Source organism: Lingula anatina, chromosome 6, assembly GCF_051362555.1.
Source record: "Lingula anatina isolate TDL-2025a chromosome 6, LinAna3.0, whole genome shotgun sequence".
In the NCBI taxonomy this organism is placed as follows: Eukaryota; Metazoa; Brachiopoda; class Lingulata; order Lingulida; family Lingulidae; genus Lingula; species Lingula anatina.
The window spans coordinates 20,971,066-20,997,161 of NC_141772.1; the positions used below are offsets into that span (position 1 = coordinate 20,971,066).

General features: G+C 34.9%; 1 protein-coding gene across 1 annotated transcript; it reads right to left on the minus strand.

Annotated features, from left to right (window-relative positions):
• Nucleotides 1-1,923: 1,923 nt before the first annotated feature.
• On the minus strand, nt 1,924-26,079 carry LOC106172599 (RNA helicase MOV-10). The gene is made up of 21 exons (XM_013553379.2): nt 26,019-26,079; nt 25,471-25,728; nt 25,062-25,234; nt 24,406-24,569; nt 23,639-23,730; nt 20,830-21,074; nt 20,122-20,239; nt 18,909-19,037; nt 18,511-18,651; nt 17,299-17,461; nt 12,273-12,424; nt 11,081-11,266; nt 10,637-10,784; nt 9,898-10,059; nt 9,295-9,398; nt 8,597-8,808; nt 6,331-6,785; nt 5,362-5,538; nt 4,546-4,634; nt 4,082-4,197; nt 1,924-3,750 (listed from the first exon to the last, which is right to left on the minus strand). The coding sequence occupies exons 2-21, from the start codon at nt 25,713-25,715 to the stop codon at nt 3,686-3,688; spliced, it is 3,336 nt and encodes a 1,111-aa protein (XP_013408833.2). The 5' UTR covers nt 25,716-25,728; nt 26,019-26,079; the 3' UTR covers nt 1,924-3,685.
• Nucleotides 26,080-26,096: the final 17 nt, after the last annotated feature.

The window sequence follows — 26,096 nt, forward strand, 5'->3', positions numbered from 1 at the left end:
TGTGGATAATGTAATTTGGCGTAGGGTGACTGCATTTTTGAGGCAGCCTGAGGGAGTATGGTTGTTCTAATTGTAGTGAATTGTAGAGACAATTGAAAGTACACTGGACTTAGCATGAGCAGTCACCCAAGTACTCTGAGACACATTTTGTAATCAGCTGACTTGTTATTTTGAAAAATGAAAAAACAAATTATATTGATTTACAAAACTGGAAGATAGAAGCAGTGGATCATATTACTTATGCCAGGCAGAAGAAACGACTGAATGTATATTTTAATATTCAAAACGTCTACTGATTTAGGTAATAATTAACAACCTGGAAGATAGCAGCAGTGAATCATATTACTAATGCAAGGCAGAAGAAACGAGTGAATGTATATTTTTATTTTCAAAACGTCTACTGATTTAGGTAATAATTAACAACTGACGTCTCCCTTCATGGCGTCGGGTTATCAGTACTCTCACACCAGTAACATAAGTTATGAGTTGAGCAGAAACAGAAAAAGATTTTTTATAAAGATAATACAAGTATATGTGTAGGCCCATTTATCTTTTTTTATATTACTAAACGTAAGAATTGTTTGTCCAAGTGAAACTTTACTTACATCAGCCTAGCAACTAAATCTGACGTTTTAACGTCTCCGAAAATAACTAGAATTTTTTGAATAACGCAATAAAGCGGCCACCTTCGAGGTGTCGCCCGGTTTTTAAAAATTGAAAAAAAGAAACTTTTCGGGGCGTCTTTTGCCGCGGGTCATTATTTTCAGTTGTTTTATGTTTTTTGTAATATTTTAGCCATTAATAGAATCTTTAATTCAGTTACATCCACGATTAGCTAGACGAAATGGTGACAGGGAAAAGTCAGATTTTTTAAACGGCAAAAACTGCATTCTCTTAGAAAGTAATTTACAAACCTTCATTACCAGGCACTGTGAAAAATTCAACCGAAGTTGAAGACAAAATGTGTTAAATGCCGTAATTTAAAGCAGTCTAATTTTTGTTAGTATTAAAAACGTGTAAATGTTATCCATATGGGATATTTTTAAAGCCTTCGATATTAAATATTTAAACTTCCCATACTTTGAGGCATGCATGAGTCGGAAAATGTTTGCATTATTACACAAAAAACTAGATTTATCTCTTTATGTGACCACAGTTAACTAATGTGCCTTACATCATTCCCTTAAACCCTTTCCCAATATCGATATTTCAGATATTTTTGACACATTTTGTCCTCATCTGAATCACGTGAACGTTATCAAGTGTCATGAGGCGTACATTACGAAAATATTTAGGTCTTATAACGTGATTTGATGACTTTTTTAAATGCATATACAATTATAAATTTATAATTAAGTTATTTAATATCAATTAAATTATAAGTTCTGACCGAGTTTTAAAATTTATTTTAGGAGGGGTAAAAAAAACCCACCCCTCTAATACATATTGGATACGCCCCTAGGAGTATGTCCATATAACTGGGAGTACAAAATGTGTCTTCTAGCTTAAGTTATCATTATGGTGTGTGTAATAGAGTCTTTTCCACGGTCACGTGCTTTCCGCTAAATTATCCGTGGGAACGCGAGATTTTGCGGGATTTGAAGAAAAAAACTATATATGAGTGACAAATGTTCAGGTGTGTCGAATGCACCCCGCTCTCCGATCAGACATTCCTTTTGTATAATTCACAGTACATCTTCGTTGTTGTTTGTGATTTTACATCATTTCTTAGTAAAGCGGTGTTGTCTTAGATTTACCTTAAATGTCCAAATTACTAAGAAGAAACCACTCGCAAGAATTATAAAGCTTTTTAGACTGCTGGTTCAATGGACATATGATACACACGATATTTTGCAACCCTACAAAACCTGTTTCTTAAAATTTTGGTTCCACCACATAGCTTAGCACTTATGAAAACGCTGATCATTCTTTTCTGCTTTATTGATATATTTTCAGTACATAAATAACCATTGTCTGTTGCCCTATTTTGCACAAAATTAAAATAATCCCGTAGACCTCATTGTTTTTCATCCATGACAAAACTATTAAAATTTCTCCTCATAATTTAGAATTACACTGGCATCTACACAGTACACAAATGTATCATTATAATAACATCTTGTTCTTACTGATAACATAATTAGCTTAATTTCATAACAATTCTAAAATGCTAATAACAATGAAAATTCAAAGTAGATGGCAAGATTCTTATTGTGCTAATAAAGATAAATTATGTAAATTCAATACCAATTTGGTATACTGGCCCATTGAAATAAGGGAACCGTTTCACAAAAAAATTAGGCTTAGACTGCTAAATCTGGATAGCCAACTATACAAAGCCAACTTTGCGATATTGTCTTACAACTATTATATTTTAAAAAGAATGATTGGTCCACAATTGATGAGTAGAATATAAGTAAATGGGCTACTGACACCACTGCAAGTAAAAGGCTTGCCAAGACAATCAAAATGTAAATCAAAGGAAAGTGAAAAGAAAGTAAAACGACTGGAAAAAATGAGGCAAGTCCAGACAAAATTGATAACTTGACTAATGAGTGAACAATACTCTAGTTTTGATTAAATCAGAACTTTTCTTGCACCTATTTTTATTTTTGCCATTTTGTAAATGAAAAAGTGGAATAGGGGATTGGTGTAGTGAAAGCCCAACCTTAACCTTTGGATGCTATTTTCATTAAACATATGCATAAAAGACAAAATTTAGACCACAAATAGATTCATGCAATCTACCAACCTTTTTTTACAGTGAGTCATTGCAACTTATCAGTTATTTCTGGGCTAGGCTATCTGTAAGATTCTTACAACTGTGAAGTGCAACTTAGCCAGCTAAGTCTTAATAGGCTCAGATTTTAGACTACAAACCAACTTCAAACATTTAGTAAAGCAAGCGCAAGGAATAGAGTTAGTTTGAAGGCTCTGCCTCCCCATAGGGTGAGAACAAACACAGTCACACTGTATGATGCATTACAGAAAACATTGGTTAAAAAAATACTCTGGAATTTTACATTTTCACTAGTATAGAATCAATTTGATTTCTAAAACTGACTTATTATAAAAATACTCCTGTCAATTTAAAACTTTTTCATAAAGCATATCTGAAATATACTGATAAAATGTTATTAAAAATATTAAAATTTGATATTCACAGATAAAATAGGCGCAAGTCAAAATGATTAAGACAATTATTGAAGCATTATTCAAACCCCAATTTTGATTATTTTCATACAATTAGTGATTCACAAGTTCTTTAACAGAGTTGCACCTAATTTGACTACATGATATCTATCAAAATCTCTCTAAAATCAAGTGACAAAAAATGCCCACAGTTTCAAGCACCATCAAATATGGCTTCAGTAAGTAATATCCTCAATTGTTTCATAATAAACGTCGTGTCACTTGAATGTACCATTCTCCAGAAAAAAAGATGAACTTGCAAGGTTTGATAAGTCTGCATTTACAGGTAGATGTCATTGTTTAATATATACATGAGGCAGCTTTATATCGTGGTCAACAATATTATATTATGTCAGTTTCTCTAGCCTCCATGTCTAATTCGTCATAATATTTTGATTTTCAAATTCAGGGTCCCCTTGTAAAATATCTTGCATATCCTCTTGATCACAGAAGAATCTGAGTTGAGAATACAGTTGAGAATACAGAGTTAAAATTAGGCCTCTCCTCTCCACTCGGGGTCCTCTTGCAACTGAACCTGGCTGACATCCATGGTCACATCTTGAAAAATAATATATTCCCAAAAAAGTTTAAATTGTGCAGTAATAATAATAATAATAATAATAATAATAATAATAATAATCAATAAATCTTGGACACATTACTTGTGGTACGTCTGCATCACATGACAGACAGGAAAAAAATACTGGCTCTTGAAAATGGACTTTAAGTAATGAAAATGCAAGATGACAGCTAGTAGATATTGTATGTGCATGTAATTTATTTGAAATTCTGACTTTTCAGTCCTAATGATTTAGATTATTTATAGCCAATAATCTGAGAAAATAAAATATACAACAGAGAAATTGATTGCAATAAATCCTGCTCGTACCTGACTGCTTAATATTCACTGCAGCAAACCTCTCTACGACATCGTCGAGCTGATCAGTAGGGTCATCGTAATCGCACCCCTTGTACGCCTGATTCTCGAGGCAGTACTTAAGGAAACTACACCAAAGAGAAGTTGAAAATAAAGAGAGAATTGCCTACTTTCTTTTGACTTTCTGTTTGGACTTTCATTTACAATAAAAGAATTGCCTACACTATTTTGCCTGTCAGTTCAGGCTTTCATTTACATGTTTTTTTAACTTTCTCTTTTTTCTATTGTGCTTTACCATTTAACAATCTGTCTGAACTAAATTATAGTAGCTTTCTCTTTTATCCTTTCTCTTTTTAATCTTTCTTTCTTGAACCTGACCTGGTTGATTTTTTGTGTTTGTTTTGAAAAAGTTTTATAATTTCATTGAACTTTTTTTTGCTTACTGATTAAATAAATTTAAAAAAAATTCACTTCACCTGTTCCAATGTTCATCTTGCGAAAGAAGAAATGGATTCCCTACAACAATCAATAGGGCCTTTGCTCTTGTGATCGACACATTAAACCTCTGAAAAAAAATTAATTCCACATGTAACTGTATGTGCGGGTGACCACTGAAGACAGTATAGCCTGAGACTAACTGTTCATATCTCTTCTGTGAATTGCGCATCATATGGCATAGTCTATGCAGTGTCATAGTGAAAAGAAATGGTGAAGAAAAAAGTATAGACTATAGCTGTTTAAATAACCTTACATTTCAAAATATGTGTGTGCACATCCACATGTATAAAGTCTTATGTATTATGTGTTCACGCATATACACATACCACAGCACAATCATGGTCAAACTGATAAAACTTTCAGATGTATACTTTACAAGCACAAAAATCATATTTCTATATAGTATTTGTGGTGCAATTACTGCACAGATTAGAACTAGTAGCTTACTTTTCAATTTTGTTGCTACCACTCAATAGGAATTGGAGTAGGAATATTAAAATGTTAAGAATTAATGGCTTAAAAAATACAGCATCTGTAAAATTCACGATTTCCCCTCAGTGAAAAAATCAAGTTATTACCATATACTGGGGTGGCACTAGCATTTTTCTCCTTCAGCCAAATTACTACTTTTTCATCACTTCTTTCTCCAAATGGTTTAAATTTGACTAAAATAAGTCAAATCAACCCTATTTTGTTTAGCCAATTGAAGTCAGTTTTAGCATTTGGCTTAATTGGCCAGTGTTAACTCTACCCCAGTGTGTGTGTCCACATGCTTAAGTGTACAAATGACTGACCTTTGGGTTCTTTAAAAAGCCCAGCTTGAACTCTGCGTCCATAGCCAGGTAATTGGGGTTACTCCTCACGGTGGACACCATGATGACCCGTCTCTCCTGACCCTGGAATTCCTCCACACTGCCCACCTTGATGTCCCGAAAGTTTTTCTTGAACAGCAGTTGCCTCAGTTTTTGAACCTGTGGAGAGAATGAAAAGGGATGTCTGTGCATTTTAACAGGCCCATAGCCAGCAATTTCAAAGGGGGGTTCTTTTTCTGAAAAAGTGGACTTTTTTTAATAAAAACATCATGTACCTAGATCAAATTTTACCCAGAGTGGACTTTTTTCCAGCAATAGGGGTGGTACTTTCGAACCCTCTGAACCCCCCCCGGCTACGGGCCTGCTATACTGATCCGTTACATTCAGCATTTTCTTTATCTTTATCTTATTTTACTAGTAGTTAGCCATAAATCTGAACAGGCTGCATAATGTTAGTACATTACATTATAACCAAGTTCAAGTGGATTAGTAATTGAATTGGCCATGTGAGATGGGAGTGAGCAAATTCACCACAATTTTAATCATAAATTAAAAATTTTTTCTTAATACTTTATCACATGTACACCGCTGTAGTTAAAGTAAGACTTTTCATAAACCTAACAGTACCATATCTATAACATACTATTAACTCAGATGTATTGTGGCTGTGCTTTAAGGTAAATGGAATGTTGGACCTTTAAAGAATGTTGACCACTGGCTCTTTAGAGCTACACCAGGTTCTTAGAATCTATTGTCCTAATTCATAAAAAGGCCCAGTTAATAATTGTAAACAAATTTGCAAAGTTTTACTAGGCAGCTTCAATTAATTGGCATTTGGCGTGAAGCCCGATTTGATATTGCAAACTGTTGTTAGTAACTTGAAAAGGGAGAGGGACTGGGGAGGGGTTGCCTGTATTCATCATGGAATAAGCTCTGTCATATCTCCCTTACTTGTTTTCTGTAGGGAGAAATAATTCCAATTTCATTCTGCAAGACGCGGATGCCTCTGGCCTCCAGTAGCTTCTCCACATATCCCAACACAATAGTTGCTTCTTCTGGATTGAAGAACGATGGACTCCTTTCCTCCCTCATGTCCTCCCCAACCACTCCATGGAATACAAAGGGACACCCCATTTTTGGTAAACCTTCCCAGTTGCAGAGGGACTCCCTGGCAAGTCGGTCAGCACAGGCTTCTAGCTCATTGTCGTAGAACTGTTCGTTTGGAAGCTTGAGGATAGCAGGATGTGATCTGTAGTTTTTGAGGAGTTTTGTGAGGAGGAATGGGTTGTAATGGCCTTCACGTTTGTACAGTACATCTTGATCGTCATCATCTGAGCCAGGACTCGAACCACCCCTCTTCTTGTACACATCACAGTAGGTCATGTATCTTTCTAAGAGTGAAAGTCCTGTAAGACATTAAAACAATGAGACATTTCATAGGCAAAATTTAGAACAGGGGCACATGACTTAGAAATCCAAAGAGGCAGATACCGAAAACCAAAATCAATACCCCCTGAACAAAGGATCTGCAAGTTATGCACAGATGAAGTCGAAAACGAAATACACTTTCTTTTAAAATGCCCCTTACTCACCAAACACAGGGAGATCCTAAAACCAGATCCTGCACAAACCCCAGAGGGCCAGTTCAAATGCATAATGCAGTCAAACAATTTAGATATTATAAAGAATGTGGCCCACTATATCACAATGTGTAATAAGGAAAGAAAAAATATTCTCAACCAACCACCACCTAGTCAACCAAAGTAACTGAGCGTATACTGCAATTGTAAAATCTGATCGCAGTTATTGTATAAACAATATTGTAATTTACTATTGTAATTTTAGTTATATGATTATATAATGTATACTGTTAGGTCATAGTCATTGTAAAAAATGTACTTGAATCGCAAAAAAAAAAAAAATAATAATAATATACATGTAAAAATATATAAATGAAGTTATTCTTTATCAAAGAAACTACATAACTATGAGGTTCAAAATGTTTTATTTTTACCATTATATGTACAAAAGAGATGAAAGAGACATTTGCCAATGCTTAAGTACAAGATCTCTACTACCACATCTAAAAGTATTTCAGTGTTTGCAATTTTACTAGAGCTTATAGAACTACCAAAAAAAAAAATTGATCCTAGTCAAAACCTAGTCCTAGTCAAAAGAAAGACTTTCTTTTACTAAATTTAAAGTTATTGAAGGAATAATTCTGGGCACATCCATAGCAGTAAAAATGTTTCATTAATTGCATTACTTTTTACTTTACTAAAATCTTACAAGCAGAAATCACTGGTAAATAAAAAACTTTTAGAATAAGTCCTACATGTATATGATTTTACCAGACTCTCAAACACCTTTGTAAATATTATAGTTAATCATAGTGCTTTTCTCCACAATTTTCAACTTCATTTTTCTTTTAGTCATAGTCTTATGTCATTTTTATTTAAGTCTAAGGTAGTAATGTAACTTCCCCTTTTAATGCATTTCTTAACACACACACTTACACACGCTGGCAGATTAAACCTTTACTATTACTCATATTATCATATTTATTATAATGGCTGTTGGGGGCATATTATTATAATTAAAATTTTACTATTATCATTATCAAGTCAAAGATAAATCACCCCAGTCCATATTTAATGGCAAGAGGATACTTATCATTGTCATTAATATAGATGTAATAATAATAATAATAAAGATAATAATAATTATTATTATAAGTTACCTACCCAGTCCATATTTAATGGCCAGAGGATACTTATCTTTGTAATTAATATAAATGTAATAATAATAATAATAATAATAATAATAATAATAATAATAATAATAATAATTATTATTATTATTATTATAAGTTACCTACCCAGTCCATATTTAATGGCCAGAGGATACTTATCATTGTCATTAATATAGATGTAATAATAATAATAATAAAGATAATAATAATTATTATTATAAGTTACCTACCCAGTCCATATTTAATGGCCAGAGGATACTTATCTTTGTAATTAATATAAATGTAATAATAATAATAATAATAATAATAATAATAATAATAATTATTATTATTATTATTATAAGTTACCTACCCAGTCCATATTTAATGGCCAGAGGATACTTATCTTTGTAATTAATATAAATGTAATAATAATAATAATAATAATAATAATAATAATAATAATAATTATTATAAGTTACCTACCCAGTCCATATTTAATGGCCAAGGGGGACCTCAAAATTGGTCCAAGTTGTTTGGGATCACCTGCCAGTACCACCTGACCGCCATCTTTGCTCTTAACGTCACACTCCAAAATTCCAGCTAACGCAATCAAACCTTCTGGCTCCACGGCATGACCGGCCTCGTCAATGAAAATGTGCGTGAAGTGCCCTGGTGGAAAATTGGCTGAGGCAATCCTGGATGCACAGTGAGAATTTCAATTTAAAAAAAACCAGAAAAACTGAAATTATGAATTTCAATTATTGAAAACAGAATTATACTTTTGTGGCAAATTCTATAGACATGCAATTGGAATTTCAGTTAATAAAAATATTCGAAGTATTGACTTAAAATAAATGAAAAAAAAACATTTTGTGCCAACCCTTGACATACAATGAGAATTCAAATTATTGAAAATTAACCTACAGACATGCAATCAAGACAAGTTAACCTTTATAATATTAAAATAAATTAATATTTAACTTTCTGTGAAGAATAAAGAACACAAATCTTTACAAAGGTAAATTGAAGAAGTTTTATAAAGAAGAAAAGGGGCTTAACAGTGTAGAAATATACATGTAGTATTAGTACTGTTTCAGTAACTTCTACTACTTCTACTACTACTATATATGTAACTACTATTAATACCACTACTACCAATATAATACAATATTCTCTCTCACCTTCCGGCCGTTACCAATGTGCAAACTACCACTTTATACTTCATCAACTCACTTTTCTTGGGATAGAAATATTGCTTTCTTCCTGGATCATAATTTGAGCACTCCTGTAATTAATTGTTTTACGAATCACCTTGATAAATAATACAAACAGTGCTAGCTTCGGAGAAAAATTTTTTAATTAAGGAAGACTTGCGTTTCGGTTCTAACCCATGAGGGTTTTAATTAAATCCTCTCATTTCCTATGGTTGAAGACATTATTCTAGATCTTGTATCATTTCCATTGGCTCAGAAATAAAATTTTCATAGGTGATGCCCATTAAGTTACAGTTATTTTAGTTTACCTATCATGTTAATAAAAAAATCTTCCCTTTTGTTAAGTGAATTATTATTATTATTACAGCACTAAGTTGTTGGCCAAAAAGCCAAAGCTTCCAATAAATATGTGTAACATATACGTAGACAACAAAACCATTGCCACCATTTAAAGATCATAGCACAAAATGTTGGACTTTTGATAAAGACTACCATTAATGCAGAGCACACAAAGCTAACACTTCTCTTTAAAAAATTTAATACCCTTGAATTAAATTACAGTGATTTTACCCTCAAGTCATCAGGTAAGTCTCTCCAATCTCTGGAAAAAGCATGCATTCTTAAAACTTGCTTCTTTGGAAGATGTTTTAGCAGTCGGTGAGCAATAAGATCAGTGGCGCTGTTAGATGGCGCACAGGCAAGAATGTGGGATGATGGGATACATTTCACAACCTGAAAAACACGCAGATCTTAAATATATATATATATATATATAATAGTAACTAGCAATCATAAACCAATGAATGGAATTTTTCCGACTATATATATGTAGATTTCTGACTATCTGGAGTCAAAAATATTTTGAGATTGATCCCCCTGGATCTCACGCCATATTTTCAAACTTTTGAACTAAATGGCAGTCTCATCCCTATAAACCTTTAAGCCTACTGGGCCTCTTTAGGTTCTCAAAATCTACCGGCTCAAAACATAAATAGTAGTCCATAGCAGTCTCTACAAAAAATATATTATTCACCATAAAAAATGTATGAACATAAAACAGCACTGCCCTCAAATTATGCTAAAAATACACATTCTAATTTTATATCATATTAATTCATAAATGACTCGTTGACTGAGTTGTTTACCTGTTCAGTGTTAGAAATTAAGGCTGGACCGTCTGCCCCGGGCTGACAACTTTCAGAATGGGCTGAGAAGTTTTCCCACCCGGCAGACATTCGAGCCAGCTACTTCTCAAGATGACTGAACTTTCTGTCCAGCAACTAATTTTCCTAAGAGGCAAACACTGTACCTGTTTCAAAGCTTCCACCAAGGTCACTGTTTTTCCTGTTCCTGGAGGTCCAAATATCAGATAGGGGACAGGTCTGGATGTCCCCGCCACGATGTGGACCACTGCCTGGCGTTGCTCAGCATTGCTTTCCAGTTGTCTGTCATAAAATCTATCGCAAAAAATAAGCAAAATTTTACTAGCATTATTCTCTTTCTGAGTTTTGGAGAAGCAAATATATTTGCTTTTTCAATTGTTTGTTACAAAACCTGAAGCAAAAGTTTCAATTTATGCAGAAAAAAGATGAAGGTGAATACACACAGTGTAACTGTTAGACCTGTGTCTTTCTATCTCATATCTCAGACGTGCTCAAGTTTATATTCATTTTTCTTTCCCCCTTTCTCTCTCTAACTGAACTCCTTTAGCACAACTTATACACCAACATCTCCCTTCTATCAGATTTCTCACCTGAGATCAGAATCCACTGGTATGATTGTTCCCCATTTGCAAGCCCTTTCTGCCACAGGGAACAGGAGATCTTCCAAGCTGTGTTCATCTGCCAGTGCCACAGCCCTGTGCTGGACACGAAGAGGCAGACGACCAAAGGTAAATCTTACACTGAACTTCTTTCCTGGAATGAAATTCTCCAATAATCTGGAAAAGGAAATTGAATAGTATGATGGATCTGTACTCTTAAGATTTCATATTTTTACATGTCACATCACATAAGAAGGCCAAATTTAATTTGATTTTACGTGGCCTGATATATAAATGATTGGATTCCAATTTGTTAATATAAATGATTCAAAAATACCTAGGGTAGAAATAAGATCCTCTAAGTAAACCTCCACATGCTAAAACAAGTTAAGGAAAAAGAAATTAAACAGCATACAAAAAGACAAATAAACATGTAGAGTTATTTCATATTACTTTTACAAGTATGACTAGATTGAGCCTTGTTCGCAACCCATCTGCATCTGCATCATACTTTAGATAACACAAAAAGAAACAAATACATTAAAGGGATAATAACTCTTTGTATGAGATCTATATTTCACAATAAAACATTGTGAATAACTCATAGACATTAATATATTCTGTTTTACCACAAAAACGGCAGTTATAGCTATTATTCTGATATCTGAGCTTGTCTTTAGACCACGTGACCTCCATTGATGGCTATACTCTGTTAAAATCCCCTAAGAGATTTTAACAAAAGAACCAAGCTTTTTAGAAAAAACCAGGGACTAACTTTGAATGTGAAAACGGATTCATTAACCATTGGTAAGTATGGGAAAATTGTTGTTTACTCCAGGAAAATTCATTTTTTGGTCATAGCGAAGAGTTATTATCCCTTTAATTAAATTAATAAAACCACATAAAAAATTTTAAAAATCTATAGAAATCACAGAGGCCAATTATACATCATCTTTGACAAACATTTGGATGCAGTGTTTTAAAAATAATAAAAAAAGTGAAAATTGAGGGGAATATAAAAGTCTGTTTTGCATTGGATAGCATTGGAATAACAATTTACCCACATGACTTTTAAAACGTGATACGAAAAACAAGAATGCCTACCTGGGTAACACAGTTAGCATAACAACAAAGATTTAAAAAGTCCTATTTCAAAATAGCATTTCATGAATACGTAACTCACTTGTTATGGAAGCCTAGTGCAACTTCATTCATGACTTGATGGACATAGCCCTTATATTCCCCGTCTTCTAATTGGCCATCTGACTTGTATTCTCTCACAAACAGCCAATCACCTTTCAGGATAGATGGCCTGTTCTCTGCCAGTCCAGGCACCTGCAGAATCCAATCAGCAAATTAAACACTCTCAATAAAGGGTACCGGAGGAGATCAGCATTGGTCAGAATTGTGCCGAAAGTGTGACGTCAGTTGGTGTAAGATGCAAAGCTGAGTGGTCAGTTTTAGCTGGAGGTGAACGGGAGAGAAGACGTGGACTCGGAGAAAAAAGCAGTTTTTCAAGCAACGTGGTAAGATAACATTTCTTCTTTACGCATTTTGGGCAGAGAATACTTGTAGAAATAATAGGTGCATGATATGAAAACGTGACACGGAACCTGAAGGTGCAAAATCGTGCTTAATTTGCAGTCAACTTGTTTTGAAATACATGCTGCATCGACAGTACAGTAAGCGCGACAAAGGGAAAATAATTCCCGGGAGGCTATAAATCGTTATCATGTGGAATTTTGGCATTTATATAATCTGATATGTCCATATCAAAGTATTTTTGGGTGTTTTATGGTATGGGCTACAATTATAACGATGCTTTAGAGTTCTTGAAGGACCTTGTGAAAACCAGGAAGTAGTTTGTAACTAACAACTGAATCGTACCAATCGACAACTGCTGTGGAAAGATGTATCTTTTTTTTTTTTAATATTCTGACGAATTTTTAGATCTTTATATGTCCATTTGACATGAAATTCCACACATATGATCACATTAATACACCTCTTACACTGGGGTAGGTACAAATCAGTGACAAATGCCAAGACAAAGGTAACGTTCTGACAGCCTCTTATTTGAGCTAAAAATCACAAGTATGCAACTGGCATTTAATGGCATCTTACAGCTAATTACCTGTCAAAATGGACTTGCACCTTGGTTGCTGGATGCGCGTGTGTATTGGATGCATTCATTGGACAAATAAAACATTTCACTGACAAGATCTTCTCAAAAAGATGAAAAGAGAATTCAGATCACAAAGCTGACAGGTAATTAAGACTAGCTCCAAGTTACTAATAATTGAAATTATTATGCAATACTCAGTTGGTAAAGCGATTCTCACAGGTAGATAAGATATAACATTACCAGTTTTTCAAGGTTATTGATTGCAAGCCTGAGGAAATTGATTGCTAGTCTCTTTTGCTAGTGATTTTTCCCTCCCGGGAATTCTTTTCCCTTGATGCTCTTTGTCGCGCTGGCAGTCGCTGCAGCATGTATTTCAACACAAATTGACTGCAAATTAAGCACAATTTTGCACCTTCAAGTTCCGTGTCACATTTTCATTTCATGCACCTATTATTTCTACAAGTATTCTCTACCCAAAATGCATAAAGAAAAAGTGTTATCTTACCATGTTGTTTGGAAAACTTCTTTTTCCTCCGACTACACGACTTCTCTCACGTTCACCTCCAGCTTAAAATGACAGCTCAGCTTCGCTTCTAACACCACTACACTTCACTTCCTGGCACAATCAGTCTCCTCCGGTACCCTTTATTACATCCAGCCATGTTAGTACTATATCAACCTCTTCCATTAAAATATATTTGAAATAAATAAAAAATGACAATACAATAGCTGTGACCAAGGTTATTAGTATGATTAGAACACGAAATGGTATTAATAAAAACTGGGAATTAATAAGACAAAAATGTGTTAATTTACCAAGGCAGTGACCATTATGTTGAAAAAAATATTTAAACAATCCAAAAATATAAAGGTATCTCAGTTAAAACCAACGGAATACTTATTAAGACAAGGCAGCAAAGCTGTCAAATGTACAGACAAAAAACAGAAAATAAAGATGCAAAATAGGTCATTTTGTCAATTTTGATGCAATAATAAATAATGCTTATAATAGCACTGTCAGTCAACACTGAATTCTAATCATGCACAACAGGTACCATGGTCAATAACAGGAGCGAACCCAGAGATATTTTCTGATAGTATTCCAAAGTATCTATGTTGATCCATCCCCCATTTTTATGGTCTTCCAACAGAAAAAAAATAGATACCAGTCAATATAAACTTAATAACCTGACCGTCTTCCGGAAGACCCAGAAGATGGTCTCAATCCACCCCTTCAATAAGATTACAGTTTCAGGATCATGAGAGTTCAAATTCACATGATGAAAGTCTCAATTTTTGAAAAATGATGACAGTGCATAAAATAATATTACATAATGTTTAAAGACATAAAAAACAATACAACTGCTTACGTGGAAATAAAGACAAGACAGCACGGTTCTGAAATGTTTTTTTCCCCATTTTTAACACTTTTTTAACATAAAACAAAATTAACAGTTTACTGCCATTTTTATATGATCAACTAAGAAAATTGATGAGATGGGAAATATATAAATAGAACAGTGTTAAATGTCCAATTTCCTCCATTCTGAGATTCTGAACATAGTGAATGATTAAATCTGACAAACTGCAATGATATGAGTTTATTTCCATTTTTGACACTTTTTTACACAATACATGATAACAAGTTTACCATCATTTTTACTAAATCAACTAACAATGTTGTAAAGATGCAGGAAATGTCAAACAAACGCTTTTACGTATCTTATTAGTTTAATAATGAGACTGTTAACATGCCTAAGAAATGAATCTGAGGAAATGTGAAAAAACAGAATACCTTCAAAAATATTGGCACGATTATGCTGGTTTACGAACTCAACATGCATTTTAGCAAAACTGACCACTCCTATGACTTTCATGACAATTGGCCCATCTGTTTTTCTTATATTGTGTTTACAGTGTTGCATATATGCTGAAAAGTGTAAAAAACAGCATAACTACTAAAATAAGAAGTTTACCATCATTTTTACATAATCAACTAACAATGTTGTAAAGATGCAGGAAATGTCAAACAAACATTTTTACGAATCTTATTAGTTAAATAATGAGACTGTTAACATGCATAAGAATTGAATCTGAGGAAACGTGAAAAAACAGCACAACTTATAAAATAATGGCCCGATTATGCTGATTTTCAAACTTGACCTGCGTTTTAGTAAGATTAATTACTCCTGTGAGTTTCATGACAACAGGTCTATCGGTTTTCCTTGAAATGTGTTAACAGTGTTGCACATATGCTGAAAAGTGAAAAAAACAGCATAACTACTAAAATAGTGGCCTGATCATGCCGATTTTCGAACTTGACCTGCGTTTTAGTAAGATTGATTACCCCTATGAGTTTCATGACAACAGGCCTACCGGTTTTTATTGAAATGTGTTAACGATGTTGCATATATGCTGAAAAGTGAAAAAATAGCATAACTTCTACAATAATGGCCCGATCATGCTTATTTTCGAACTTAACCTGCATTTTATGAATACTCATCAGCTCTGTAAATATAAAGCCAAAAAGTAAAACTGTCTTCCACTTACGGTGTTAACGCTGAAGGTGCACAGCAACGGTGACGGCAACATGATTGGCGACGGCGACGACAGACGCAGGTGGCCTCATAATAAAATATACGTATCGTGGATTTTCAGAAAATGTGACAAGCATGGGTCTTCAAGCCCGTGGAGGTTCTAAGTCACACCTTGAAAATGCCAATATGTGAAAAATTAAATTTTCACAAAAAACTGATTAACTGCCAAAAAAATTTACCAAATAGACTGCATTGCCCACTGAAGCTTTATTTAAGTCCCATGTTTCTTCCTGTAAGTTTGAGAACAGTAAGTGACATGGTTTTCCTTAAATGGTCATCATGGGAGCAGTGTCCAAAATAGGGGTGTCTTCAAATTTTGATGCAATATTACATAATGTTTAACAGGATAATTACCATCAATTTTTTATAATAAAATATTAGTATCATGGATATTCAGAAAATGTTCCTAGCAAAGGTCTTCAGGCCCAAGGAACTTCAAAGTCACACCTTGAATATGCCAAAATGTAGACAAGACAGCACTGTCCTGAAATGTGTTTTTTTCCATTTTTAACAATTTTTTAACATATAACAAAATTAACAATTTACTGCCATTTATATATGATCAACTTAGAAAATTGATGAGATGGGAAAAATATTAATAGAATAGTGTTAAATGTCCAATTTCTTCCATTCTGAGTTTCTAAACATACTGAATAATTGAATCTGACAAACTGCAATGATATGAGTTTAATTCCATTTTTGACACTTTATTACACAATACACCATAACAAGTTTACCATCATTTTTACGAAATCAACTAACAATGTTGTAAAGATGCAGAAAATGTCAAACAAACACTTTTACGTTTCTTATTAATTAAATAATGAAACTGTTAACATGCCTAAGAACTGAATCTAAGGAAATGTGAAAAAACAGCATAACTTCTAAAATAATGGCCCAATTATGCTAATTTTCAAACTCAACCTGCATTTTAGTAAGATTGACCACTCCTGTGAGTTTAAATGACAATTGGTCTATCTGTTTTTCTTATATTGTGTTTACAGTGTTGCATATATGCTAAAAAGTGAAAAAACAGCATAACTACTAAAATGGTGGCCCGATCATGCCGATTTTCGAACTTGACCTGCGTTTTAGTAAGATTGATTGCTCCTGTGAGTTTCATGACAACAGGCCTATGGGTTTTCCTTGAAATGTGTTAACAGTGTTGTATATATGCTGAAAAGTGAAAAAACAGCATAACTTCTACAATAATGGCTCGATCATGCTGATTTTCGAACTTGACCTGGGTTTTATGAATATTCATCAGCTCTGTAAATATAAAGCCAAAAAGTAAAACTTTCTTCCACTTATCGTGTTAACGCTGAAAGTGCACGGCGCCGGCATCGGCGACGGCATCGGCGACGGCATCGGCATCGGCGACGACGGCGACGACAGACGCAGGTGATGGCAATATGTACAGACACATCTGTGTCTGTACATAAAAAAGAATTGATAAGGATGCATGCAAAATTATAACAAAAAATCACCTTCAGAACCAGCAATCTGGGATTATCCTTAGATTTCGTCATGGTTACAGCCTCCATGTCATATTTACGTATATCCACTTCCATCTGTGCTTCTTCCATATGAAGTAAAGAGGCAAAACGTCTTCTATGAGTTTGGGAGTTCAACTGGCCTTCCAGAATTTCTCTATAAAAAAAAGTTACATCATGTCATGGGGTATTTATAATTTCTCTATCTTTGTATAATAGGGTAGAATGTTTGTAATAAACTACTGATTAATGAATTCCTTTAACTTAGCATAAATCCCTTCTGAAATCATGGGTAAATAGCAGCTTGCTAGTGGGATAGGAGAGCTCTATTGAGTAGGAAAACCATATTTAGAGCACCCCTATCACGTCCATGTCGCAAACAAAAATAATTTTATATTGCAAATATTAAGGATTTGTCAGAATTTAAAGGGGTAATAACTCTTTGTATTTCATCTATATTTTACAAACCAATTGGGCTTGGACCCTTCCTATGAAAAGCTTGATAGCCTCACTTCTCACATTGCAGATATTGAAAAGAGAATAGACAGTCATGATAAATAATTGGCCTAGGCTGCGTTCACATGATAAATCTATTTTCTAAAAATCTAAAAATCTATTTGCGGTATCTTGTGATCACAGTCTGTGCCCTGAATACCCCGCAGAGTAATAACTGGCAGCGCGAGCGAGTTACTTCCAAAGCTGTAATTAATTCTAGGCTGCGCTTGGAGGAGATTCTCATACCTTGATGCATGCGCAGCAGGAAGTTAGAAAGTAAATGGCAGTTGCAGTTGCTTTGAAAAATGTGTTTGTCGATTTTGTGCAACAACAAGCACTACCACTAGCCATATTATGTGACTGTATGCTTGAGTCGTCACTACTAAACTGATGAACTCCACAGCTTAGAGATACAACTGCGCATGCGTCAAGGTGTCAGAATCTCCTCCGAGCGCAGCCGAGAATTAATAACAGCTTTGGAAGTAACTGGCTCGCACTGCCAGTAATTATGCCGTGGGGTATTCAGGGCACAGACCGTGATCACAAGATACCGCAAATAGATTTTTAGAAAATAGATTTTTCATGTGAACGCAGCCTTACTCTGTATGTGTAATAAAATAAATATTTAGTAAAACCATTTTTGTAATCTCTAAATAAATGGTTGCAATAATGTTAAGAGAGACAGAGAAAAACAAGCCAGTATAACATTACTTGAGGTTGTCTAGTTCTGTCCCATCTTCCAGTGAAATGTTGCCTGTTGCCTCCAGACCTCTGTTCATCAGTCTACGAAGCACTGGGGGAATAGGGTAAGGACCTAGTTCTATCTCCCTTTCTAGCTCTTCTCTGCCATCTCTACATGAATAAAAACAAGGCAACAGTAAATAAGTTGGAGAGAAAGGAAGACAGCAAGAGACAGGGAGAGAGAGAGAGGGAGGTAGGTAGAGAACAAAGGAGAGAGAGAGGGGGGGGAGGAGGGAGTGAGGAAGGGAGCTTCTAAGAGAGAGGGGGTGAAGGGATGGAAGGAAGAAAGAAGCTTGAGAGAGAGAGAGAGAGAGAGAGAGAGAGAGAGAGAGAGAGAGAGAGAGAGAGAGAGAGAGAATGGTGCTTACTTGGGAACTGGCAAGCCATCTATGATCTCCGTCCCCTGCCTGCCTAGAGCCACTCTGGGAGGGCGTCTGAAGGGAGCTGTAGGCTGGAGCTGACGAATGTCATCATTTTGACACCAAGCACACAGATACCTAGTAAAAAAAAGGATTACACCTTTAAAACAGAAGAGAAAAGACTGTATAACTGCAATGCAACAAAGATTTAAGGAAGCATTATCTTATTCACCAAACATAATTTATTATTATATTTATTGGTTAGTTATTATAAACTCAGTACAGTGACTATATATTCCATTATGCTATTTGGGCAATAAAAAAGAAGCAGAAATGGTCTACTAAAATGTTCAAGTTTGTTCTTCATTCTTTATGAAACATAGTCTTAGATCTATACATAAAGGCAAAATGCCAATCTTACTTTTCTTCAAGAAAAAACAGCACAGTACCTCCTTTAAATTTGCCAAAAATTCCATCAGTTACCACCTATTAATACCTTTTTATGTATATTCTCTGTGGGAAACTTTGGTCTTATCCACCCTCTACCAGGGCCATAGTTATTATTATGTGAACATTTTTGAAGGTGCAACCCTGTAACATTTGGCCAGATGGAAGCAATATAATTTGCACATGTGCAGATGGCATTGTACTCGCTCTGCAGGAGCTCTATGTGAATGTGATAAACACTTGTTATGCAATCTGGTTAGTCCTGGTGGTTTAAAGGACCACCCGGAAGCAACTAGCTATTCATAAGGGGCTGTTTTTATTATATAATATAATAATATAATAATAATTTATTGAGCACTAAAATGTTTCAGTACCATTTTGCAGGCCCTCTAAACTACTTGTGTTATACATACATGTAATATATATCTAGACCTATTATCACACTTATGTGATATTAGGCTTTCAAACATAATTGTAATTATGTTTCATAATTACCTTATATACATAATCTACAGTAACAAGTGGAAGTATTTCTTATTAAATGTGGGGAAAAAATTATCACAGATGAGCAAACTGGTTTGATTGCTGTCAAAGGGACAAGAGGACAGTAGTTAAATTATAATATAAAGTAGTTATGCTTACAATTGTAATCATCCTTGAGATTTCAGCACAGGGTCACAGTACAGAGATAAGTCATCTATTTAACCTGAGACTTATCTGCTAAAATCTAGTGAAAAATCAATCTATGGCCCTGGTAGAGGGTAGGTCTCCATACCTGATAATATGTATGTTCTCTGTGGGGGAATTTGGTCTTTTGAAGTGGAAAGCAACAGGAACTCTATAGATCCCAACATAATGGGCTTTGGCTCTCACTGTAATATTGTAGGATTCACCTAAGGTGAAAACAAAAAGCATAAGATTCAGATCAAACAGATGAAAAAACTAAAGCCCAGACAACTAGTAATACTTAAATTAAAAGAAGTGACTGACTCCATTCTTGCACTTTCAAATGACAATTTTCACAGAAAAAAAAACTTATTCATCTTTCCTTCTAAGCAAGGCCATTGTTTTTCTAACCCACAAGGACATACACTGTATCTTGACTTTGAGACACAAGTACTGTTGCACTGAAAAATTGCTGGCATTTTTTTTTAATTTTCACAGAACAATTTTCTACAAAATACTTTTATTCTGAGGAAGTAGGGGTATTTCCTACCTTATACATATATCAAGTTTCTGAGGCACAAAAACTTCAATACGGCCGCATTCACAACAGCGGTCTACCAGATCTGCGGATCGAATGTGGCCGACCCACTTGAATGCATCACTTAATCCCCACTGAATCTATTCAGTGTCTAATAGGGGATTATGCAGCAAGCTTATAAGTGGGTCACCGTATTTGATCTATGTATTAGTCCACTAATGTGACTGTGGCCTTACCATTACCGCATCACTCCAAATCATTGTCAGTTTCTGAACTTGCCTGCTAGGATGGTTTTAGTTGCTATGCCATCGGTCACTCTACCAGGGTCACTCAAACTGAACACACGTAGACGTTTTAACATTTCACAGTGTTCCAGAATGACCGACTCACTGGTACTCATGTTCTTTATGGTCAAATTGATCTCAGTCGTCACTTTCTCTGCCAAGTCAAATGTGTAGCATCCCTTGATCAGCTCTACAGTGCTAGTGATGGTGATGTCAAACTTGTCAGAAATATAATAGTCTCTGCATAAAAGAAATAAATCTGTTAAGTTATGGTATGAATGATAGAACTTCATGGTAGCAGAATTTAATTTTTTTTAGATTTAAATTTAATTTTGGCAGCAATAAAGGAAATAATTTGGTGACATAGGAAAATTGCTGAAGTTTCCAGAAAAATCCCTTTTTGCAATATTAAGGCTTTAATTCTACTCAAATTGCTGTTTACTTTGGTACAGTTTTAATAGTGACTACATACCTAATGATGGTTGTACACAGTGTGTGAAACAAAACTTATTTACATGCACTTCTTAATCATGCTGTGACTTTTGGTTGATACAGCAAATCAAAAAAGGGTTCAGTTGAAAAGTTCATAAATTAGGCATTCTGGCACATATTTTGTTTTTTAATTAGTCAAATAACTTCATTTTTATTAATCAGCAAATCTGGAAATTGATCCTTCTTAGTTTGTGAAATAAACAAGGCAGCAAAGCTGTCAAATGTACAGACAAAAAAGGCAGGAAATAACTATGCACAAAATAGGCTACTGTCAATTCTGATGCAAAAGTACATTATGTTAAACTGCAATTTCAACATCAAATTTTAACTAGAGGATCAGAGAGGCGATACCGCCTCCGAATATTGTACCACCAGCTGGAGCAAGCGCATTCAAATTCAATAGTAACTATGGACCTATCTCTGCCAGTTTTGGAGATAAAAGGGAAACAAAATTTGCAAAGGTTAGTTCATGGTGAAAAGTAGGTCAAAGGTCAATTTCAAGGTCACATTTAGATTGCCAGTATATGACTTCCTATTCAAGTCCAATAGTAACTATGGACCTATCTCTGCCAGTTTTGGATATGAAAGGGAAGCAAAATATGCAAAGTTTAGTTCATGGTGAAAAGTAGTCAGGAGGCTCAGTCCAAATTTTATCCAGAATTGTGCAAAAGATGATAACAGCATGAAATTTTCCACGATGAATGACCATTGGGTGTTTGTCAACCCCCTGATCCAAAATAGATGAACACCCAATGGTTATTCATCGGGGAAAGTTTCATGCTTTTATCATCTATGCACAATTCTGGAAAAAATTTGGACTGAGCCACCTGACTATACCGTACTGCACATTTTGCTTTCACCACCAATATGTACTTTTTGATAGCGTAACTCGAAAACCGTTTGGAATACAAAAAAACGGAGACCACCTCCAGTGTTGGGCTTTACATGCTCTACAAAATGCAAAAAAGAATGGGTCTCTAGCATTAACGGTTCCCGAATTAGAGACAGTTTTCAGTTTCGGCATCTTATGGCCGTTACTCCAGTGAAAATGCACCGATTGACCCCAAATTCACGGAGATGAAAGATGACCTGAAGGGTAACACTTTCCAATAATATTATTGGTTAAGTCTGTGTGGTGTCTGAATAACAGGGCAAAAAAAAATTTTTTCATAAAAAATATTATTTTTTTGAAAATTTTGGCCCGTTTGACCTTGAAGTAAAGGTCAAAGGTCAAATCCAAGGGCATATTTGAAATCTACACATATGACTTTTGGAAAGCCGTCTGTAGAAATTTTTCCCATAACCCCTTCCGTAGGGTAGATAATTAGCATTTAATTTTGCCATTTTTGGACAAGGGTGCATTGCAATGAGTGCCACACCCAGACCCCAATACCGGCAAAGCCCAAATTTTACGTGGAACGAGCTGAGATTATAGGTGACCTAAATCCAAGAGATGGGTATGGGGGCCCTTACCGTCTAGGAGGAGAAGCGGTAACAGTAGCCGTCCGGCAGAGCCGGCGGAACGATCCGGACGAGACCGAAACCATGTGTACCGCCATCGCTAACGCTGGTGGTACAATTATGCTCAACAGGTAATACCAATGTAAGTAAAATGTGTAACAAGCATAAGGCTTCAGGCCCATGAGAGTTCAAGTTCACACTTTGAAAATGTATAGCTTCCAGAAAAAGAAGCCAATTAGACTTTTCCAACTCAGGCTGCATGCCGATTTTTGAACTTGACCTGCGTTTTAGTAAGATCGATTACTCCTGAGAGTTTCACGACACAGGCCTATTGGTTTTCCTTAAAATGTGTTTACAGTGTTGCATATATGTTGAAAAGTGAAAAAAAAAGCATAACTTCTACAATAATGGCCCGATCATCCTGATTTTCGAACTTGACCTGCGTTTTATGAATATTCATCAGCTCTATAAATATAAAGCCCAAAAGTAAAACTGCCTTCCACTTATCGTGTTTACAAGGAAAGTGCACGGCGACGACGGCGACAACAGACGCAGGTGATGGCAATATGTACAGACACATCTGTGTCTGTACATAAAAATAATTATGCCAGCACATTTGCCTTATAAAAATTGACTCTTAACTGCAATTTGTCAGAGAAGAATTTCATCAGTTGTGTTATGTTATAAGAATGAAATTATATTTTCAGCCAACAGCTTAATATTTAAACATTGGAGGTAACACTATTTCAATATTAAGCCGTTGACTGAAAAAATCACTTCATTCTTAACTGAAATTTACTTTAGTGGAAAACACTACAATATGCAACAAATGAAAACATGCCACATCAGACCTGTTGGCTCTAAGATTATAAACTAGAGACTGCACTCTGTGTCTTTTCCCTTTTGAGTGTTTCTCCAATCCTAATTTGGTGCAGCAATTCTCCTGCAAATTAGAAAAAAAAATTATTTTACTTTAGTTTGATATTTCTCACTATTTTATGTCAATTACTCATACAAAGGATCTGTTAATTAAGTCATCAACAATCAAATTGACAAGCTATCATTTTTTTCAAATTGATTCAATATTTATATGATAATCTATATGAAATTTCAATGATATTTTCTTATTTTTTTCAAAACTAATCAACAAATCTAAGCTATGAATTAATTCTAGTATTTCCAAACTTACCTACAAATACAATCTACTAAATTAATCTAATCTAATCTAATCTACAAGGGATATTTATGCATACTTTATCACCTTGAAAGGGGTTATCACTTAAGTGGGATGGAAAAAGTACAAGGTATTGAAATATTTCAGACAATAGTTTCCATATCTCCTCCATGTAACCCTGTTGCCTTATAACTCAGCAGCTTATTGTTTAATATACTGTACCTTGTATAAATGTTGCAGAGTGGATTTCTTTTTTGTTATTAGATGAAGTAAATTGTATATTCAAACACTGCATAACTTAAACCTTAGTCTGTATATATCAAAGAAAAAATTTTCAGTCACAAAGTGGCAGGGTTCTGCCTAGTCCATTGCACATGTAAACTCAAGTAAAGATGGAATCAATTTTCTTATTGATTTATTTTAGTCATAAACATAATTACAAACCTTGCAAATTTGGCACACGTGAAACTTGTTCTGCTTTGTGGGACTGTCTTCTGACTTTTTCTCAGAAACATTTGGTGAATCTTTTGATTTTGCTGACAAAGATATGAACTGGTCGACTGCAAGGCGTCCCTTTTTTCCTTGCTTTCTTCTAGACATTGGTCCCTCTTGTGATTTCAAAAACAAAATTTCCAGCTGATAATAAACTCTATACTTGTCAGCAACAATCATGAATGAGAATTCATACTTCGCATTCACTTCATTTTTAGATTTACATTTCCTCTTACTATAATATTATTACAAAGAAGGCTGTTTGTAGAACTGACTAAGTAAACTGCTGTAAAACATTCACCTGAGAAGAGTTAATCATAATCAGCAGGTCAGCATGAATAAATGCCACAGATATGTACAGGCATATAAAAACATCCAACTAACAATTTACATATGGCAAATAAAATATGAACAATAATAAATTTCAGGCAGGCCCTTAGCCAGGGGGGTTGGGGAGGTTCGAAAGCACCCCCCTTTTGGCTGGGAAAAGGTTCCCTCGGGGTAAAATTTTATCCAGGTACATAAAGGTTTATGGTAAAAGGTCCACTTTTTCAGAAAAGAAACCCCCTTTGAAATTGCTGGCTACCGGCCTTTGAGAGCTACCTCACCTTCATTGTCTGGTGTTGCGGTGCTTCTTTTTGGGTCTTCACCAGGTTCTGGAAATCTGGCTGCAATTCTATTCTTCTGATTCTTTCTCCGTTTCTTGCTTCGACTATTGGCACGTCCACCCTGATCACTGCCAGGTTGTAAAACAATCATGCCATTTGTTTTATGGACATGCCTATAATAATAAACATACTAATTATGTAATAGATATAATAGTCACAATACATGTAGTATGCTTTCGGCCTAATACATGTACAGTACCAATAAAATGCTTGCCATTGGCAATGCCATTTCAAATCAGTTATAACTTCTCTCTTGCTCTGTTTATAACCCATTAGGGACATAAAGAAAAGACACTAAAGCTGCATACATGTACTGTATATGATGCTAACCTGTTGCAACAACATTTACCTGTGTATTTTTAGAGCAAACAATACAGTACTGAAATTCCTCACTCGTAGCTGTTGCCCGCCACCTTCACTGTTTCTCTGTGCAACATATGGCTTGTACTGGTTGTTAAAGATGTCCTTCAGTAACCCCTTGGAAACACTTCCAGCTATGCCCTGGAGATTCAAATAATCGAGGAAATCGACCCCAACTTGTAATTTCTCATTTAATGTTGCCTTTCCACCCCCTCCACTGGACAATGCTGCCATGCTAGCTGCAAGACTGAAAAGAAATTTATGAAAGTCAAGTATGTGATATGCTGCTCAAAATCTTAAGACACACATGTGCTAGTAGTATTAACGCCAATGATGTGACTCTAAGTGATTCGACGTGTCAGATCGGGAAGTCTTGGGAACCGAGAACCGGCAACAAGTGCGGTAAAACAAAAGTTCACATACTTTTGAAGTTCTGTACGCCAAAATACACAAGATCGATGAATATTACGCTATACGTGGTTTATCGACTAGGTTTCATTATTTTTAGCCACTTTTTAAAATATATTGTAATTTTACCTTTGATTTTTTAGCCAAAACACAGCTTTCGATTTCACGTGTAAACTACCAGGAAAAAAGATATCTAAATGTCCAATG

Excerpts from the sequence above, each read along its gene's own strand:
- LOC106172599 (XM_013553379.2), bottom strand. The coding sequence starts at position 25,715 with ATGGCAGCATTGTCCAGTGGAGGGGGTGGAAAGGCAACATTAAATGAG. Across the intron at positions 21,075-23,638 it reads TATAATCTTAGAGCCAACAG|AGACTATTATATTTCTGACA; the intron begins GTCTGATGTGGC and ends TCTTTTATGCAG. Across the intron at positions 18,652-18,908 it reads GATGGCTTGCCAGTTCCCAA|AGATGGCAGAGAAGAGCTAG; the intron begins GTAAGCACCATT and ends TTATTCATGTAG.